Raw genomic sequence first — 21,522 nt, 5'->3', positions numbered from 1 at the left:
TTAAAAGAAGGGACCCCTTTCTATGAAGCCCTAATAAGTTTATTCGATAAACATGGACTAGAACTACTATACTTGTTGTGTACCCATTATCAAATTCTAGTGGACAGTCTTCTTTTGGAACTAGAAGAATTAAATCAAACTATAAAGAATGATGTGAACTTTTTAAGATATCGGTTTGATTATGACCGGTGTTTTTCGAGTATTGATAACCACATGCTGAAAATTAAAAGCACTAAAGCTAAGAAAATAGCTCGGGATACTAAAGATTATAGGGAGGGGAAGGCCTACCCTAAACCACCACTGGTTCAAGGAATTTTAACAGTTTCTGTAGTGACTGCTGACATAGGCCCAGGAGACATCAGAGTGGGAAACCAACCAGTACCACACGAGTTGATGGATAGTAATGAAGTAAATGTGGGCACACAAAGTACTGTGAACGAGCCGAGACGGAGCGAAAGGTTAAATCAAACAAACAAGAATATGCGTAACAGTACAAGAAACTCTGAAACTTTAGAAAGTAATGAGCAGGGTCAACACCAGCAAAATTTTCCGAATGGGAAATTCCAACAAGGGAAACGGAATTACAGAGGGTTGAGGAACAAGAGGAAGAAATGGTAGTCACTTCCAGTCCAATATTAAGTGACTTCAGCCTAGAAGACCTATCCTTTAATGACTTAGATTTAACACCTAATGACTCAGTCACATATAAAATACTGACGAATTCAACTGGTGATTTTAAAATATTTAATTATTCAGACATTGACATTAGTCCAGAAATAGTGGACTTGTTATCTAAAGGATACACGTTTGTTCCTTCACGACCCTTTGATTTAGCGAACTTACTATTGGACTTAAAACTGTTTTGTAGAAAAATCAATTTAACAGCTTTAATGGGTAAAAATAACCATGAAAGTTCAGAACTATATGTATGTAGCGTGTACAATCCTCCATTACACCCGTTAGTGTCTCTGTTCGAAAATGCCACTGAGATAGACCTTAGGAATTTAGAGAAATCTGACATTTATAGGAAAAACCACAACTTTAACATCTCCAAAGAGGATAGGGGTTCTTTGGATTATTTGTGCCAAACCCCCATACGGATCATGAAACCTGATAAAGGAGGGGGGTTGGTAATTATGTCGCAAAATGATTATGATTCTAGGATGGGCAAAAGTTTGAACAGTGAAACATACTGTAAAGCTTCAATTAATGAAATGAACAGCGCACATATGAAAATTAAAGCTTTCATAGAAGAACTATATATTGAAGCTAGAATAGATAGGGAAACTTATTTATATTTGCAACAGTTATTTCCAAGAACCCCGTACTTATTCGGAATACCAAAGATTCACAAGAATTTAGTGAACCCCCCAATGAGACCTCTAGTAGATGGAAGGAAAAGTGCCACATTCACTTGTGCAAAATTGTTAGACAATATTCTGAAGAAATATATAGTAGAGGAATGTCAGATTACTAAAGATTCATGGTCTTTTTTGAAATCTATTAATAGATTGGAATTTTTTCCTTCAGCCTATTTTGTGACAGTGGATGTGAAAGATTTATATTCTTGTATTCCTCATAGGGTAGGAATTGAATGGGTCGCAGATATGCTGCGGCTATTAAATGCACCAACTAATGAAGTGAAATTAGTTGAGGAATTAATTGACACAGTCTTGTCATATAACTATCTGAAGTTTAACAAGGACATCTACCACCAGCAAATAGGTGTAGCTATGGGGTCACCATGTGGGGCTGCCATAGCCAATTTAGTTATGGCTTTTTGGGAAAGGTCCTTTGTATTAAGCAACAACGAGTTTAAGTCCAATATCGTATATTATACACGATTCCTGGACGACATATTCATGCTGTTCCAAGGGTCAGAGGACCAATTAAAAGATTGTCTGGAAATGTTTAATAGTTCAACACAGTTTCTTTGTTTTACATTTAGGTATGACAAAAATAGTATAGAATACCTCGATGTTGCTTTAAGAAAAGACTATGAAAAGAAAAGTTATGTGTCTAAAATACATAGAAAAGAGACATACTCAAACATGTACCTACACTTCACAAGTTGCCACCCGAAACATCAGAAAAAATCTGTTGTAAAAGGGCAACTTGTGAGGGCAGCTCGAATGACCTCTATAGAGAGCGAATTCGAGGAAGAGTGTGAAATAATTTTGAATTTTTTCACACAAAGAGGTTACCCGTTCAGTTTCTTAAATGAAATTTTGAATGAGGTCAAAGTAAAAAGAAGTGAAGGTACATATGTACCAATTTTGGGACTGAATTCACAAAGAGGTCTAATGGAAGTTGAAATAAATAATGACTCTTCGTTAAACAATAGAGGGGTAATAGTCGGAGGTTACGAGTGTAACTTTATTTGTACATACAATTTAGATTCCACACTTATAGCAAATATTGTAACAAAGAATTGGGAATACTTGATAAATGACAATTTATTTAAAGATCTTTTGCCAAGGAAACCAAAAATTACATACAGAAGGGGTAAGAATCTAAAAGAAATTTTACAAAGGAGAAGACATCCCTATACGACGAAAATAGGCATGTATAAGTGCCTTATGTGCAGGTATTGTAAGCACATAGAGGAAGGAACCAAGTTTGTAATTAACAATAAATATTACCGTTCAACATCAAAGTACAATTGTAATAGCAATCAGGTGGTTTATTTAGCTAATTGTGGCCAATGTCAGGCGTTCTACATTGGAAAAACGGACAGGAAGTTAGTTGCTAGAATTAGTGAACATATTTATAACATTAATTCAAAGCGAATGGAGAATGCATTAGCTAGGCACATTGTCGAGTTCCCCAACCACAACTTTAAGTTTAGAGTAATAGATCAAGTGATACCTGATGGAAGAGGGGGTAACGAGAGTCTTGAATTAGAGAAAAAAGAATTACTTTGGCAATTAAGGACAAACTCTTGTAGACCCCCAGGCATTAATGAAATGTGTTCAATTAAATGTATCCTGAGACTCAAAAATTTAGAAAGATGATATAGTTTAGGAATAAAATCAACAAATTCAATAACAATAATACAAAATATTAGGAACTATTTCAAGTTAAAGTTTAGTTTAATTAGTATTTTATGAAGTTACAACTTGAAATTAATAAGCATTAATATTAATTCTTGATAATGATGTCGCATACATATTTAGTCCTTTTTTACCTTGGAAGGAGTTAGCTGTGTTTATAACTTTTGTAACCATAGCTGCTATATTCAGAGTAGCTAGCCTGATTTTTAAGCCTTCATTCATTAATTACATTATATATAAGGCATATAATTTGAATGACGGTAGTACCGTTAGAGATGGAGTGGGCCTGTAGGAGTCACTTATGTACTTTACCATTGATTTATTACGGAGATTCATTCTAATTTAATCTATTTTTAAATACGCTTGTGAAGGATTAGTTTAAGTAAACTACTAAACCGAACACATAGTGTAGGTGATGTTTAGTATAAGAATAACTTGCATGGGCACAATAAGGAGAAGGAATGGGAGTCATATTTTAGGGTACATACTTAGTATGCATGAGTAGATTTTAAGCGCTTACCGTGTGTTGAATACAATAGAAAGGATAAAAACACACAGTTATGTAGTATGTACATTCATATCTATTTTATTACATTTTTAAACAGATTGTATCATCAAGTGTTATCTAAGGCAAGTTAAAAGGAGTTTTTAAAAAGTGTTTAAAAAATGTAGAAAGTGAAAAATTGATAAAATTATTTAAAAGGGTTAAAAGGGTTAAAAGGGTTAAAAGTGTCTACGAATGGAGTATTAAAATGCGCGTATTCATTGTTTATATTCATTGTTTACATTCATTCTTCATACTATGGCTTTTTACTACTGTTGTTTGACACTTGCTTGCTTGCTTTCTACCTACTCCTGCATACCTATTCCTACTCCACTGGTCTACTTTGGTCTCCTGTCTTTCTCTTCCTTCCATATACTGTTTGCTCCTACCATACTTCCATATACTGTTTGCTCCTACCATACCTACCTGCATTTCTGATTGCCTCCTCTCTCCACCTCCTGTTGTGTCTTACCTCTATTCTGGACACTACGCCTACTGTTGTTTCTCTATCTACCCAATCAAAGTATCTCTATCTATCCTCTTGTAATCATTCTTTTCTCCCCTTGCGTATTTCCTCAGCAACCCCTGTCTCTTTCTATCCTCACTTCCCCTTTCCTTAGTCCCGCCTACCCTCTCTTTTCTCTTTGTAAGCATTTCACCCGCCCCGCCTATCATCCTCTGTGAGGTTACTTATACCCCTTCCTGTATCTGCGTCACTCCTTTCTCGGTATCTCACCTTTCCTGGTCCCTGGCTGCTGAGCGCTCCTGCTCTGGTGTGCTTACTCTGGTAGGTTACAGTAACCTAGGGTTTCTCTGCTTGGATTTTATTGATGTTGTTGATGCCCTTGTAACTGAACCTAATACTGTATACTCGCTGTTTTGAATTGCTTGAAATGTAAACGCTGTGCTACTGTATAACCGACGAGGTCAACAGTGTCTTGTAGACAGTGCACCCTGGGTTACGGACTTGCAGTTTCAATTTTTTACACATTGCCTCTTGGAAACGGATCAAGTTATCCGCGCATGTACCTGTTGTTTTATTGTTGTTATTTTTATCGCTCTTTGAGCGTATGGACCTTGTCGCACGTTTGTTGTTGTCTGCCTTGTGAAACGCTGCATTGATGTTTGTAAACTAGGAGAACCTGTTGCTTAATTTATTATAGTATGTCATTCATCGCAAACACATGCTATCTTATAGCCTTTGCTGATATTTTCATCGCTCTTTGAGCGTATGGACTTGCAGTCTCTATTTTTCATTACAAACACATGCAACCTGATTTTTACCCCTACATTCTTTACCACGCTAAGGGTGGTCTTATGGTTAAAGGTGCTGCCTGGGTGTAAACCCTATACTGTTGTTGAGTTCTTCCAACTATTTTATGGTTGCAGCCTTTTATTACCTACCTGCGCCACCCACGTGGTGCTCTCTATATCTTCAACTGGCGTGTTTGCAATCGCAAACACGCAAACTGCCATCTGGGTTCTCCTGCACTCTTAACAACGCTAAGAGTGACTTTAAGGGTAAGCGAGCAGCCTGGGTCTAATCCCTATACTGCTGTAGAGCTTTTCCGACTTCCAGTAGTTATAGCCGGCTACTACCTACCTGCACCACCCACGTGGTGCTTCTACATCTACACCTGGCGTGTCTAACATAGCAAAACGCTAACTACCATTGCCTTACTAAATGTCCTTGCAGTAATTGGCTTGTTGCTAAAGGCACCTCTGTCGATTACCTGTTTTTTGTGTTTAAGTAGCCATTCTGCCATTTTTTTGTTTCATTTTATGATCCTTACTAGACCTTGCTGTGTGAAAACGCGAAATGCTCCTTGCGAGTCAGCGTTACTAATCTAGGCGGTGTCCTCTTTGGAATACCCCTGCTAAAACCCCTATAGTTACTTTAAGCAGTACATTGTGCTTAATGCTCTGGTTCACCCCTTACAGCTAACATAGTAGCTTACAGTACTTGTAACTGTAGCGTGGCTGACCTACCAACAGCTTAAATTGACCAGGCTTACATTATATTGCCCATAAGTCTTATAACACTTATTACCTCTCTATCTCAGGAGCGAATGGGACACAATATATGCTATTATACTGGCTATTACCAGCCTGTTCTTATGAGCATTGTCACATAATATACCTAGTCTTTAAAGTTTGTTTGCTAGAGTAAAAGTCATTTATATGTTTGCTTTTTTTGCCTATGTGACCTTTTGTAACAGTCAAGCATATTGATCTGTGTTAGATTGCAGGTTTATTCTGCTGTTTTACCTTTGATTTTCCTTGTTACTTGTTTTCACTACTTACCTTTACTCTAATACAAATGCTAATACTGTTATTTTTTTTTCCCTCCCTACCCGTGTTCCCCTCCCCATAGACATTTCTTAGCTCTATCCCTTTTGGAATTTGACCTGCCTCACGCCCTACAGGTGTCGGACGATTCCTGCCTTGCCTACAGTACTGAAAGACTATCTGCCTCCCTTATTTACTCCTCTATCAAGGAACTAAAAGTACATTATGGGCTTTGCACTGATGTTTTACTAGCCTCTGGTCAAGTCAACCTATAGAGTTCATTAGTTCCCTGTGCTTGTGTGCCTAGCAGCCAGTACCCCTCCTTTCTCATATCCTCCCCTACCCCCTAACTCTTGCCTTCTCCTACCTCCACACTACTCTCTTTTTTCTTGACTTCTCCCTCTCTTTACCTGCCCTAGCCACTAGGTGGCGCTCTCCTTATTCTCTTTCTCCATCATCTTTTCCCATGCCTAGAATCAGCCTTTAAAGTTATTTGTTTAATTCCATATCTCCTTTAAGCTCTATTTTCTATCTTACAGTCTGCCTATCTCCCTGCAAATAGTGCTGCCACTGCTCCATTACCCTGCCAGACTTCTCAGCTCCACCTCACCCCTCTCGTCCTTACCTCCTACTGCTTGCTTTCTACCTACTCCTGCATACCTATTCCTACTCCACTGGTCTACTTTGGTCTCCTGTCTTTCTCTTCCTTCCATATACTGTTTGCTCCTACCATACTTCCATATACTGTTTGCTCCTACCATACCTACCTGCATTTCTGATTGTCTCCTCTCTCCACCTCCTGTTGTGTGTCCCCGCTCCGTTCGCCCTACGGGCTCACTCCGCTCCCCTCCCTACCCCCAATTCCCACCCACCCCCAGGGGTGCTACACTTATAGTACTGTTAGCCACTCCCCTATCCCTCCCATCCAATCCCTCTCCTTCCCGCTCAAACTTCCTCCCATCCAAACACACCCCACCTCTACAACACACTCCCACTGTATTTTTCACATTCCTCCCCTCATCATCTTTCACTTAACTATCCCACTTTAATCCTTACCACTTCACTATCCACTCTTCCCCTATTCCTATCTTATCTTTATATCTACTCTACAGTAGAATACCCCTTTTACATCCTGCCTCTCACACACTCTATTAGCCCTCTCTAACTTCTCAAGACTCATCCTACCATGGCTCCCTACCTGCCTAGCCAGCATTTACTACCATTCCTGCTACTCTCCACCCTATGCTCAGTCTATCTGCTATCCTCTTACGAGGTATCACTTGATGCTCTATCCCTCCTTCCACATAAACACACATCAGCATCTATCATTTCACTTATGTCTTATCCTTTTACTTCATCTACCCCCAATTACCAACTACCAAAATTCCACAGACTTAGACATCTCAACTATGTCCTAACTACTTATAACAAAAATAAAATTCTAACCTTACAAAGACACTACCTAGTTATCAAATGTAGTAATCCTACCCTTCAAGATGGTGATATCCACCCTAACCCTGGCCCCTCACTCTCTTCCCCCACAGTATATATGCCTAGAACCAATAATAGCTTCTTAATCGGACATCTTAATACCCAAAGCTTAAACAACAAAGTACCTTACCTACATGCCCTCCTTCACATACACTCATTTGATATTCTATGCCTCTCAGAGACCTGGCTAAAACCTAGCACTAAAGACTCTGAGATCATTCCCCAAGGCTATAACATAGTAAGACTCGATCGTAGCAAAAGAAAGGGTGGTGGTGTTGCTATTCTTTTTAAAAACCATCTTAATATCACTAGCCTTCCACCCCTATCATCTCAAAATAGCAAAATAGAATCCATCATTATCAAACTCCAATCAAATTCCAAAAAATCCATACATATCATCTGTACGTACCTGCCCCCTGGTAACAATATACCAATACTTGAAGAGTATCTTAGTTGCATATCAGCTACCTATCCACAGGAAACCATCATTCTAGGAGACCTGAACATAGACTGGAATAGCATTAATGCAGATAATCCTTCATCCCATATTAACCTTCACGGTTTCACCCAAACCATTAATTTGACTACTAGGCTCAATAAACATACCAAGAGAGAAAGCATATTAGACTGGATACTTATAAACAGACTAAAAACTAATTATAAAGTAGGAACCTTGCCAGACGATGTTAGTGACCATTCCTTAACTTTTATAACAAGAGAAAAAACTGACTGTCCAAATCCCCACATTACTAGAAAAATACGTACCATCAAACATTTTAATCCTGACCTATTTCAAGCTGAACTCAGTGCATGTAACTGGAACCCCTTAAAAACACTCCCTCTTGAAAATGCAGTACTACATTTTAACAAAATATTTTTATCCATTCTTGACACACATGCACCAGAACGTACTATTAGAATGAAATCCAATACTGCCCCTTGGCTCTCCCATGAAACCAAAAAACTTATTATCGCTAGGAATAAAGTCTGGGCTAGTTGGAGATCCCACAGAAATAATACAGATCTCCTACTCTTCAGACAGCATAGAAATCTAACTAAAAAAGCAGTTTTAGCCGATAAAAAGAAATTCTATATTGAACTACAACAAACCCACATTAACAATTCTAAACTATTCTGGTCCTCAATCAATAAACTCCTCTCACCAGGAACTTCCAAAACACCTTCCCCACTAAATGCAGACCCAGATACCCCACAACAGACTGCAGATGCCCTTAACTCATTCTTCACAGAAACTATCCAAGCACTAGCTAAACAACTAAATGCCAACAACTTCTGTCCTCTAAGTAAACTAACCAACTCCTCTTTCAACTTTTCTCTACAACCTATCCCCACATCATATATTCTCAGACTTCTTCTCAAACTAAAACCATGCACCCCTCTGCTGATAAACTCCCTTCCCTTTTTCTTCAAAAGGCTGCTAAGGTTGTTGCCTATCCTATATCTATTCTTATAAACAGGACAATTAGAGAAGGAATCATCCCTGAAGTCTGGAAGATATCTCATATAATCCCACTCCACAAAGGTGGAAACTCAACTGACTACTCCAACTATAGGCCTATTGCTCTCCTCTCACCTCTGTCCAAAATTATGGAAAAATGTATCCACCATCAACTTGTACAATATCTCTCAAAACATAACATAATAGCAAACTGCCAACATGGCTTTAGACCACATCACAGTACTACCACTGCCCTACTTTCTTTTGTAGAGACTATTAACCAAAACCGAAACAACAACCTACTCTCTTCTGCCCTTTTCATTGACCTCTCCAAAGCTTTCGATATGGTAAACCACCCATTATTACTGAACACTCTCGAATCCATCTCATTTGATGCCCCAGCCATTAAATGGTTTAAATCTTACCTCACAAACAGAAAACAAGCTGTTCTTTGGGACAACCACATCTCTTCTCTCCTGCCTGTTTCCATTGGAGTTCCTCAGGGCTCTATCCTTGGCCCACTTCTGTTCTCACTCTTCATCAATGATCTGCAAACAATAATCCCTCAAGCAACTTGCATTCAATATGCAGATGATTCGACACTCATCTGCTCAGCTCCATCTACCCCAGAACTAATCTCTCTCACCCAAAAAGTATTCAGTACAGTAGAAACATGGTTCTCTAGCCGTTTCCTCTTACTAAATGCCAAAAAAACCAAACTTCTTCTTTTTACTCCCACATCTAGAACCTCCCCCTTACATTTCTCCATCTCCTCAAACAGCGCCACTGTTATCTTACCCGACACCTCAACTAAATTGCTAGGTATTACAATTGACAATAATCTCTCTTTCGACCTTCACATTAACAACTCCATAAAACTAGTTAACAGAAAGATAGGATCCTTATATCGAGTCAGACCTTTTCTTACACCATCTACCAGAACACGGATTGCTCACTCTCATCTTATTTCAACTCTTTTATATGCTGCACCTATCTTCACCAACCTCAAAAACCAGCCTTAACAAACTGGCAACCTGTTATAATAACATTGCCCGCTTTGCTACTGGTAATCCCTATAAAACTCATCACTGCCTCAACTTAAAACTTCTAGGATGGCCAGAATTTCAAAACTATCTTCTAATCCATCAACTCTGCATTGCCCATAAAATACTATACCAACCTAAAAATACCCCCATACTCTCACAACTTATAACCCCTTATAAAAATCTCAACTGTCTCCGCTCTTCCAGTAAACTTCTGACAAGTTCTACAAAATCAAACAACAATGCTGGTGACTCTCTATTTACCAATGCTATAGGGACAAAATGGAATTTGTTACCCACTAGCATAACAAAGATAACTTCATTGCCTCTTTTCAAACAGAACATTAAAGTGCATTTCCAAAATCACTGGCTTTGCTCCTGTAATAAACCTGATTAGTCCATCACTATTACTACCTAAATAAAACCATCTCTCTTTCTCCTTTCTGCTCTGCCTACTTTTTCATCTTTCTTTTCTCATCCCTTTACTTCTCCACCCGCTTTTCTGCAGTACTTGCTCCTTTTATTCTCGCCTCTTACTTTTCCCACTTTTTTCCCTCACTCTCTTCTTACCTTATACTCCTTACCTTCTCTCCTTTCTATGTTAATCTATCAGTACTTTTTCAATGGATTAATTGAGAGTTCAATTGTATCGAGTGTTTTAGTAACTAACTCTTGTAGTAGTTTTTACTTATATAGTAGAGTTTGCTATCCTTTATTTTTAATGTTTGCTTGCAAACTCAATTACTAACTCTTAGATTTTCTTTATAATGAATACTGCTATTACATTTTTGTATGACAATCTCTCTGTATGTTACTATATTTTATTATTTATCTCTGAATGTATCTCTGAATGTATCTCACTCTGTGGAGCTTTTCTCCCCGGGCCTCTACTGAAAATGGAAATTTCTCCAGCTGGACTAGCCCGGTCAACAAATGTAAAATAAAATAAATAAAACTTAGTGGTTTTAGTACGTTGCCTCTTTAAACATTTTAACAGGTTACAATGTTAACTTAATTTAATTGATTAATTAACACATTTTAAATGTATATAAATTGTGTATTAGTCAGTAACCGAATTGTCTTTTTTCTGAGGAAGTTGGGGCAGGAGCCCTGACGAAAAGTGTATGTGAAGTTCCGCACTTAAAAGTAAACCATTAAAACTGTTTTTGTGCAAAGACTCTGATATATTCGCAATTGGTTTTATATCCTGTTGGAGCTCGAGTGTATGAGGTTTTCCTGTGTTTCCAAGGAGTTTATCTTTCATCTTCTAAGTTCGTAAATCTGCTAGATATAAAAGGGAAAGGACAAAAAAGGCACCAAGCTCAAAGAACAGAAATGAAGTGAAAAGATACACAAGCTTAACACTAGGAGTAGCTAAACAAGGGAGGGGAGGAAGAGAAAAGTCTAAACTACCCAAAAGAATAGAAAAACTCACTTAATTGAAGAAAGTTCAAAGACAAATCTCCCTGAAGAAAGCTAAGAGCCAGGATTCACTTCCGTTGCATAAATGCGGCAATCAAGATCTGAGGGGTAGAGTGTAGAAAGGGATTATAGGGGGTGGGAGGAGCCCAAGCATTGAATCTAAGTCTGTAAAGTGGCGGCTCGGATCCGACATCGGATCCAAGACCCAGTCGTGATGAATAATGAAATGGATAACATCAGATCTTATATTTTCATTCACTCAAAAAAGGAATTTAGTTTTTCTACCACTTAAATAATGTTAGCAAAGAACATAAAAGTAATTTTCCTACCACTTACATGATTTGCTTCATTTGTAGTCTAACATGTAGAATTCATCTAAACAATTTTCACAGCAGCACTAAGCAAATAAAAGGTAAGTTCTGCTAGACTGTGTGCATTTGATTGAGGATATCTATGTTAAGGCTGTACATTCTTATCTCCAGCAACACAATAGTGACACAGACTTTTCCTGCTGTAAAACTTTTGTTACCTGCAAGACCTGCCGTTACCAAAAAAAGTAGGCAAGTGAAGAAATGTTGATGCTAATGCAGTTTAGAAACCCTGTGTGAACTTGAAAAATATCCAAGAGGATCAGTATTCTATCTCAGTTAACTAAATAACTAACTAGTTAGCAAGCTAACAAATAAAAACAATACAATTGTGTAAGGCAGTTAGTTACCCTAAGTGTAGCTCTCTGGTGACAGGTCACTGTAAGGTTTACCCATCTTTTTCATAACTTTTCCATGTAGATTTTTCTCAGCTGGTGCTGATTTAAATGCAAAGAACCAATTCAAGTTTGGGGAGTAATGATACAAGTGGCACTGTAATTTTCTTATTTAGCCTGCATTGATGTCCTTCAAGAATGCAACTGCAGTCATAACATATGGCTTGTCCTGCCTCAGGCAGCCCTCGGTCGGCCGGATTCCAAAGTCTGGGTCCGACGTCGGCTGATGTCGCATTTCTCTCCGACGTCAGAGCGGCTGGAGTATATAAGCATCAGCCGACGCCATTTTCTTTAGTCTTTCTTGCCGCGCGGTGCCCGAAGCAGAAGCAGTTCGCAAGTGCTGGTCGGTCAGCTCCTGTATTCTTCGAATCCGAAGTCATCAAAAAAGCTAAGTACCCCGTTGGGGACCTTTTCTTGCCTCAGCCGATGTCAGAAATTACTGAAAAAGTTAATAATTGTCTGTCTTGTGGTAAACAAATACCTCATAAGGATTTCCACTCTTACTGTCTTCCTTGCCTTGGCCCAGACCACGACGTCTCGGCCTGTGTCGCCTGTGCTCGCTTCAATAAGCTCACTCTCAGGCGCCGGGCGGAGTTCGCTGAAGACTTTTTCGGCGAAAAATTTGCTTATACAATGCCGTCGGAACGTCCGACATCGCAAACTCCCAAGAAACGAAAAGACCGGGACCAACATCCTCGGCCCGCGTCTACCACCGACTCCACGCCAAAACCTACCGCGAGTGCTCCGGTTCCCCCTGAGACGGTTATTCCACCGCTCCGAACCGAAGACACCGCAATACCGACGACTCCGATACCAGATACCACTCCGCCAGTTATAGATTTTCCTCCGGATACTGAAACCGAGGAAATGCCCGAGACCATTGCTGTAGATAAGGTCACTCCTGCACGTGGAGCTGCCAGGCCTCCTATGGCCATGTCTATTAAGGCCTACACTCGGGCTAAGGCAGCCAGCAAGACCAAGCACCTTACAGCTAAAGCCTTACCTCAGCCTACTCCTGAGACACAAATCATGTCTATGGCCGCAGACTTAATTTCCATGATTAGAGGTTCACAGGCCCATCCTGAGAGAGGATCCCAGCCTCCTCCTGATTAGAGGCCCCGGGTTGAACCCTCTGACCCTATCCCTTCAGATGAAGATTCTGAGGACTCTGTCCACTCCGATGGCCAGGAAGAGCTCTTCCAGACCTATGAGGACTCGGATGCAGAGGATTCCATCCCCTCGGCCTCCCCTCCTGAGGATATTTCTTTTGGGGAAGTTCTGCATACCATGAGGGAACATTTCAAGTGGCAAGGCCAAGAATATTCTGATTCCAGAAAGCGCCTTCGAACCTTCCTTAAAAAGCCCCAGCACAGGCCCTTAGCTATTCCTCCTGTGCTTGATGTTTTGGATGATCTATATTCTGACTCCAGTGTTACCCCTGATTCTCTTCCTCCTGCTCCAGCCAAGCCAGACAGATATTGCAGGGTCCCAGAAACGCATTCCCATTTATTCAGGGCCCATACTGTTGATTTAGAAACTATTTTTCAGGGACCTAAAGGTGTTTCAGCTTCCACCTCTAAAAATCCCTTGCCTTCCAACAGGAAAGCTAGGTCATTAGAGAGATGGGGGAAAAAGGTCTACACCTCCACTACTTTATCTATGAGAGCTTTGAATTGCCTCTTTCATATGTTACAATATCAGGATTACCTGTTAGATGATTTACAGAAAACATTGGCCTCTCCTGATCCTTTAGACTGGAAGTCTTTGCAGGAAGCTGTACATAATTCTCAGCAAGTCAGCAATCACTTTCTGCAGTGTGGATATGATGCATTGGAAGCTTCATGTAGGGCAGCTATGACAGGGGCAGTCATTCGTAGACATGCATGGTTAAAGAACAACCTCTACCAGATCATGTTAAGGCAAAACTTCTGGATGCACCCTTGGAAAAGAACAAGCTTTTTGGTGCTAATGCTAAAGATGTGTTAAAGTCCATCGAGGAAAAAGCAAAATCAGTTCAGACGGTCAAAGATTTCCTCCAGGTTCAGCCCCCCAGATTCAGCAGGAATTGGCCTTCAAAAAAACTGGTCCTTTCCTAATCCTGAAAAATTTCAAAGGGGTAAAAACAGGCGTGGCCGAGGAAGAGGACAATACAGAGGTCCTTACAGGGGGCGACAATGGCAGCCAGCAAACCAAAGAAGTCACACAGGGTCTCCCCTGCCCCACAGGCACAATCTCAATGACTTTCCTCGTCCGCCGACCAAGGAGCAAATAGAAGCTCCCTTGGGCGGAAAATTATCTCTGTTTTCAGACAATTGGCACAGATTGACAAAAGACAAATGGATTTTGGACATTATAGACCAAGGTTACAGGTTCCATTTTCATACCTTACCAAGAAAACAAGGCATGCCAAACCTACCACAAAACCAGAGGGCAGAGGCTATCAAGCAAATTTCTCTGCTTGCTCAGATAAAAGCAATAGAAAGAGTACCACAACAAGAACAAGGCCAGGGGTTTTACTCAAGACTGTTCCTTGTTCCAAGAAAAGAAACTCAGTGGAGACCAATACTGGATTTGTCCGCATTAAACACTTTTCTCATAGTACCAAAGTTCAAAATGCTGACTCTACAGCAACTCCTTCCCATGCTGGGCAAGGGGTCTTGGCTGATTACTCTGGACCTCAAGGAGGCATACCTGCATGTCCCTATCAGACACAGCTGCAGAAGATACCTCAGATTTCTTGCAGGGCCAGAGCATTATCAATTCTCAGCATTGCCATTTGGCTTATCTACTGCGCCCAGAGTATTCACAAAATGCCTGGCTTCAGTAATTGCTCATTGCAGGCTCCAGGGGATCCAAATTTACCCGTACCTGGACGACTGCCTCATACAAGCGGACGACAAATTGATGTTGACAAAAAACATGAACTATGTCATACAATTACTTCAGGCTCTGGGATACACAGTCAACTTCCAAAAGACAAGACTTCAACCATCCCAGCAAATAACCTTCTTAGGAGCCAATCTAGACACGGCCTCTCAAATGGCTTACCTGACAGAAGACAAGCAAGAGAAGTTAACTCATTATTTCAAGGGTTTGGCAAAACTCACCCAGATGACTGCAAGGAGATTCCTACAGGCCCTGGGTTACATGGCATCCTGCATTCTCCTGGTTCCATTAGCAAGACTACACATAAGAAAGCTTCAATGGTACCTAAAAAGCCTATGGTCTCAGCACAACAACAACTTAGAGACAACCATACCGCTCATTCCATGCCTACAAAAGGAATTCCTATGGTGGGCCTCGGTAAGCCAGGCAAACACAGCTATGTCATTCAAAAAGCCTCAGATAACACAGACTATGACCACAGACGCCTCAGACCTTGGATGGGGGGCGCACATGGAAGGCAGATGTATACAAGGACAATGGTCTCCAAAGGAAACACATCTGTATATAAACCAAAAGGAAATGCTGGCAGTAATGCATGCCATCGAGGCCTTTCGACAACAACTTCAGCAAGGCCATTTACTGATACGGACAGACAACACCACTGTGATGTGGTATATAAACAAGCAAGGGGGCACCCATTCTTACCCCCTTTGCAGACTGACAATGAATCTTTGGGAAAAATCACTGAGCCTAAACATACAGTTACAATTCCAGTTTGTTCCAGGCAAAGACAATGTGCTGGCGGACAGCCTAAGCAGGAATTTCATAGATCCACACGAGTGGAGGTTACACCCGAAGATCTTCACACAATTCACCTCTGCCACTGATGACCACAGTATTACTAAAGATCAAAGCAGAGAGACCCAAGGGGATCCTAATAGCTCCAGACTGGCCAAGACAACACTGGTACCCACTACTACGGAGCATATGTCACAACAAGAAGTGGGCCCTTCCCCAATGGCCCCTACTTTTGACTCAGCACAACTTCAAAACAGTGCATCCAAACCTTCAGGCACTGCAGCTAACAGCCTGGGAGATCCCATGAATAACCTCAATCTATCTCTCTCCAAGGAAGTTCAGCGGATATTAACAGAAGCTCGAAGACCATCCACCAGAAAGGTTTACTTAGCAAAATGGAAGAGATTCAGCATTTGGAATACCAGCAAGGGACATGATGCATCATTATTGAACATCCCACTCATCCTGGAATATTTGGCAGATATGCTTCAGAATGGACTCTCATATTCTTCCATAAAGATACATGCTTCAGCTATTTCAGCTAGATATAACACTGATCCGCCTGTGTTTTCACATCCTTTGCTAAGGCAATTCCTCAGGGGAATCAAGAACATTAAGCCACCAAGAAAGGCTCCAGTGCCAGCTTGGGACCTCAACTTTGTCCTAGAAAAGCTGACTCTACCTCCGTTTGAGCCAGCAGCTTCAGTGGACTTACAATTTCTCTCATGGAAGACAGCTTTCCTGTTGGCAATTACCTCAGCAAGAAGGGTTTCGGAACTACAGGCCCTAATGGCAATACCACCGTTCATAATCTTTCACAGAGACAGGGTCTCCTTAAGAACCAACCCTACTTCTATGCCAAAGGTGGTATCTAGGGTTTCTTTAAATCAAGCTATTCATCTGCCTGCTTTCTTCCCCAATCCTGAGAACAAAGGGGAAAGACTGTTACATACCTTGGACATTCACAGACAACTTCGCTACTACCTGGACAGAACCAAGACCAGTAGGAAGTCTGATCAACTTTTTGTAGCTTACGCCCCTGGAGTACAAGGAAAAGCAATTTCAAAACAGACTATTTCAAAATGGATTGGACATTGCATCAGATTTTGTTATTCCTTCCATGGGAAGATTGTTCCAGTCAATGTCAGACCACACTCCACCAGAGCTACAGCCACCTCTACAGCATTCTTAAGAGGGGTGCCTACAAAGGACATTATAGAAGCTGCTACATGGAGCTCCGTGCATACATTCTCCAAACACTACAATCTCCCTCTATACTCCAGATCCAGAGCAGGCTTTGCTTCGGCAGTCCTGCAGGGTTTGATTGCCACACCATCTCTTTCCTAGAGCATTCCTCCTCCCCCAGCTAAGCTATGGTATTCTACCCATATGTTATGACTGCAGTTGCATTCTTGAAGGACATAGTACAGTTTTGTACCTACCATAAATGTAGATGTCCGATAGATATGCAATTGCAGTCGGATTTTCCCTCCCTCCATACCCCTCTATGCCTTGGGTCCACTCCTATCCCTGTTTCTCTTAGCTGGGGATATCTGTTATGGTGTATCTGTTTATTGCTTACTTATTTGTCTGGAATTCTGTTTTTTGTCTTCCAATTTGATTACAGCCTTCCTTGGAGGGCACCTGGCATCTGGGGCAAGAAACACTGAAGAAAATGGCGTCGGCTGATGCTTATATACTCCAGCCGCTCTGACGTCGGAGAGAAATGCGACATTAGCCGACGTCAGACCCAGACTTTGGAATCCGGCCGACCGAGGGCTGCCTGAGGCAGGACAACCCATATGTTATGACTGCAGTTGCATATCTATCGGACATCTACATTTATGGTAGGTACAAAACTGTACTTTTTCCTGTTTTTTTGGTTCTTTCAACCTGTATCTTCTAGTCTTGGATAGTAAAATTCCAGTGTTACTGTATACACCGAATGTAAACAAAAAAAAAAGTTAAAGGTTTATACAAACTATATAGCAAAGCTCAACAAGAAAGGTACAGTTATACAAAATACTAGAAAATGCAGCATATTCAAACATGTAGTAAAACATATCTTCAAATGCCATAAACTGAGAAACATTTACCACGTTATAAAATCATAATAGTAAAATATCCAAGAGAGGGGTGAGGAAGGAAACTTTATTCTCACGGATGTCTTTTTGAATCAGCTGATCTTAATATTGATCACTGTTGAAGTAGCCTTAGCTATGTGGGTTATATTCTGCCAAGGATGTAACAACCGGACAGCTTCCAAAGCTTCAGGGACACCTTCTACATACCAAAACTGTTGAGCAGCTCTTGCTGAGCTGACTAAGTCTGGGGTCAAAGCCCCCAGAGGTTTACTGCCACTGAAGTGTATGCTTTTCTGAGGCTTTTGAGGATCAGTGGTCAGCTTGTGCTTTTCTTTGCTAAGCAAATAAGTTCTGTTTGGGGGAAGAAACTTCCAGTTTCTTAAATGTTGTTGATATTTTTTAAAGCTAGGGCTGTTCTTTAATGGACTGTCTCAGGACTGTAACACTTTCTCTTTTAAATGGAGCACTCATTTCTTTCATTCAGTTTAAAAGTACTGTAAACTAACTGAAAACATATTTTCTGTGCAGAAATTATTCATTTTTCCGTTGTGGGTGTGCCATAGTGTTTTAAAGTGCTTTGAATTGTGCTTTTCTGTCAAGAAGGTAACTTTTGTGGACTGGTAATTTTACTGGCATTTGTTGCTCCTCTTCCTGGGAAATAGGCATCATTTTCGACTTGACCATAGAACAGAATACTGGTCCCACAGTTAGGTCTTCTTCCAGCCACAAAAGGAAAATGTTAAACAGCCTTTGCCACCACAGCAGGCTGGCAGTTTGCCTCAGACATAAGTGGGGTGACTCTGCCGTGCCCATTTTTTGTACTTCAGACCACTCATCTTTTACTCTAGATCCCTCGGTTGTAGCACCTACAGCCACTATGGACCAGGGGTTAGCCATGTTTTCTGTGGCTGCTGGAATCCCCTCAGTGAGCAAGAGAGAGAGCGAGAGAGTCGGTCCTAGGAGTGGGAACTAGGAAGGTTTCCGTGTTTTGCCAGAATGGTGTACCCATCCCTGGGGAGGAAGTTATTGCCATTAATAACACAGTTGGCCCCATTTTTCCTGTCAAAAAGAAACCGAAAACCAAGCATGTATCTACTCCTCCTCAAATTTCTTTGGATAAGTGTAGATGTTGTGTAGTCCAGTCTCACCTTCATTTTTTACATATGGGTTTGGAGCCGATCCTCGGCTCCGACTTGGCCTATTTATAAGCTCAAAGACTTCTGGTTGGCTTGTGGCTAAGCAGGTATCCCATAGTGCACCACTACAAACCCCAGATCTCGTTTGCCGCGTCGACGAGTTCGGTTGCGCTTCTCTTGGCTCTGGCTAAGTGTTAACTTTTTTCTTGCTTGCATTGTTTAAAATCTTGTTCAAAGTTATATTAGTGTAGTACAATTGTTGTTGCATTAGTATTTGTTAGTGTAGGTTTCTAATTCTTAGGTAATTAGCTCCTTTGCACCCTTTGGTGCAAGCGTTGGCCTTGGGCCTGTTAATGTGCTTTGTGGTATCCCGTGTACCAGTTTCATACTTATTGTTAGTGCGAATAGCTTGATAACGCTAGCATTTTTTTTCCAGTCTACAGTTTTGTAGAGCAGTTTGGTTTTTGGTGGTTATCTGCTGGTGTTGATTGTTACGGTGGAGGAGTTCGTTGTTCGAAACTCCAGTTTCAGCTTCCTCTGTTAATCTTTAGCAGAATCAGGGTTTTCTGTGTGAAAGGGTTTTCTGTGTGTGTGTGAATTTTTGCTGATCTCTTTAAGTTAGAAGACCTAGCTGTTCCTTTCTTTTCTGGATTAGGCCGTTTTAGTTAGAGGACCTAGTCCTCGTGGTGTTTCTTCCTCCTTCAGGGCTAGGCCCGTTTAAGTTAGAGGACCTAGTCCTCCCTTTTACTTCTGTTCTCCTTTAATCTGTGTGTATGTCTAAAGAGGTTAAGAAGCACAAGCCTTCGTGTTTCAAGAAATGCATGAAGTGCTCTCAAAAAATGTCATTGACGGATGGTCATAGTCTGTGTCTATTGCTTAGGGGCCATCCATTTGCAAGAGACTTGCTTGTTTTGTCATGCCTTCTCCCCTAGAGTATTACAGGAGAGAAGGAACAAGCTAATTCTAAAGGGTCTTTTAAAGCCTTCCTTTGAGGAAGCCTTGTGTAGCTCTTCCTCTTCTTCGAAGCCCACTAAGTCTAAGTCTTCAAAAAGACCTTCTCCAGCACCGGCTGTTATCTTGGAGCCGCCTCCTAAAGTGACAAAATCAGCCTCATCAGCTCCACTGCCTTCAGAGCCGACTGAGAGCAACATTGTGGTGACAGGGTCGGATCCTAGTTTGTCGGAGCCGACCACTGAATTTATGGAACCTGCTATTCCTCCAAGATTAAGATTCCCGACTATGTCCTCCTGGTCTTCCAGGAGCCTTTCAGATGAAGATGTGAAGACGGTGGTCCTGAGACTGCTGAAGTCGTCTGCTCTATCTAAATTGTTGTCGGCTCCAACCCAGTCAGTTCCGGAGCCTATGAAACCTGTTATACCCTCGATTGTTATTCCTCCTCCAAGCCAAGCTGGTTTGTCGGAGTCTGAGGGCTTGGTGCCATTGGTGGAACCCTCGGCTCCAGCTCCACTTGCGGTTGCTTCGGAGCCAAGCTCTGCTCCGACACTTTCGGTGGCGTCCGTTGTATCCAGGGGCCGACGCTCTCCAGTCGGTGCTGACAGGGAAGGTTGGAATCTATCTTTGGTTCCGAGTCTCGCTCTAGGTGCTTTGGCTAGGGGGAGTTTGGACCCTGTATCAATCTCGGAGCTGATGGCTCTGGCGCCGATGGCATCCTCTGTCTCTGAGGAGCGGGAGAGCTCCTCAGAGCCGGAGAGGTCGGCATTCGAGATGATGAGTGTACTGTCCAAGTCACCAGTTGCCACCAAGGGTACCAACACTCTCCCCCCTAGAGCACCCACTTCAGTCTCAGCCCCTACTCTCTACGGAGACAGCAGAGACCCTTAGCCTCAGGAGCCACTGGCTGGTGGCCCCCACTCTTCCTTGACCTCCCCAGAATGTCCTTCTGAGGAGCCCTCCAGGAAGAAGACATGGAAGCGGAAGCATGTTGACTCCCAGGATGAGTCTTTGACGTCTGACACTGACCTCGAGGAGTCAGAAGGGTCCCTCAAGTCATCCTCTGATGATGTCTCCTTTGTGGATATCCTTGAGATCCTTAAGCAGAGGTGTGGCTGGCCCAGTGTTAACCCTTCTGATGAGGAGTTGGTGTACTTGAAGGCTTTTGGGTCTCAAACTTTTGCCTCTTGGGTGTCTCCACCTTTTGACGAACTGATGGATTTAGTTAGTTGAAAGGTGTGGGATACTTCCGATGCCGTGGAGCCAGCCCCTAAGGAGGCTCAACAAGATGTCCTTCAAGAATGCAACTGCAGTCATAACATATGGGTTGTCCTGCCTCAGGCAGCCCTCGGACGGCCGAATTCCAAAGTCTGGGTCCGGCGTCGGCTGGTGTCGCCTCCTCTCCGACGTCTCAACAGCTGGAGTATAAAGGCATCGGCCGACGCCATCTTCTTCAGTCTTTCTTGCCGCGCGGTGCCCGAAGCAGAAGCAGTTCGCAAGTGCCGGTCCGTCAGCTCCTGTGTTTTCAGTACCGAAGTCATCTAAAAAGCTAAGTACCCCATTGGGGAACATTTATTCTTGCCTCAGCAGATGTCAGAACAAA

The 21,522-nt window shown here is 41.7% G+C and overlaps 1 protein-coding gene across 1 annotated transcript in view; it reads left to right on the top strand.

Moving 5' to 3' along the window:
* EFR3A (EFR3 homolog A) overlaps positions 1-21,522 on the top strand; it is a 2,300,516-nt gene that overhangs the window by 455,421 nt on the left and 1,823,573 nt on the right. Inside the window, exon 5 of the mRNA XM_044066245.1 lies at positions 5,972-6,104. Coding sequence (XP_043922180.1) covers positions 5,972-6,104 — 133 coding nt within the window. The remainder of the gene's footprint in view (positions 1-5,971; positions 6,105-21,522) is intronic.

Source organism: Protopterus annectens, chromosome 3.part1 (assembly GCF_019279795.1).
Source record: "Protopterus annectens isolate FY-2018-M chromosome 3.part1, PAN1.0, whole genome shotgun sequence".
Lineage (NCBI taxonomy): Eukaryota > Metazoa > Chordata > Ceratodontiformes > Protopteridae > Protopterus > Protopterus annectens.
Note: the sequence above shows the minus strand (reverse complement) of the source record. Positions and strands in the feature narration are given on the sequence as shown.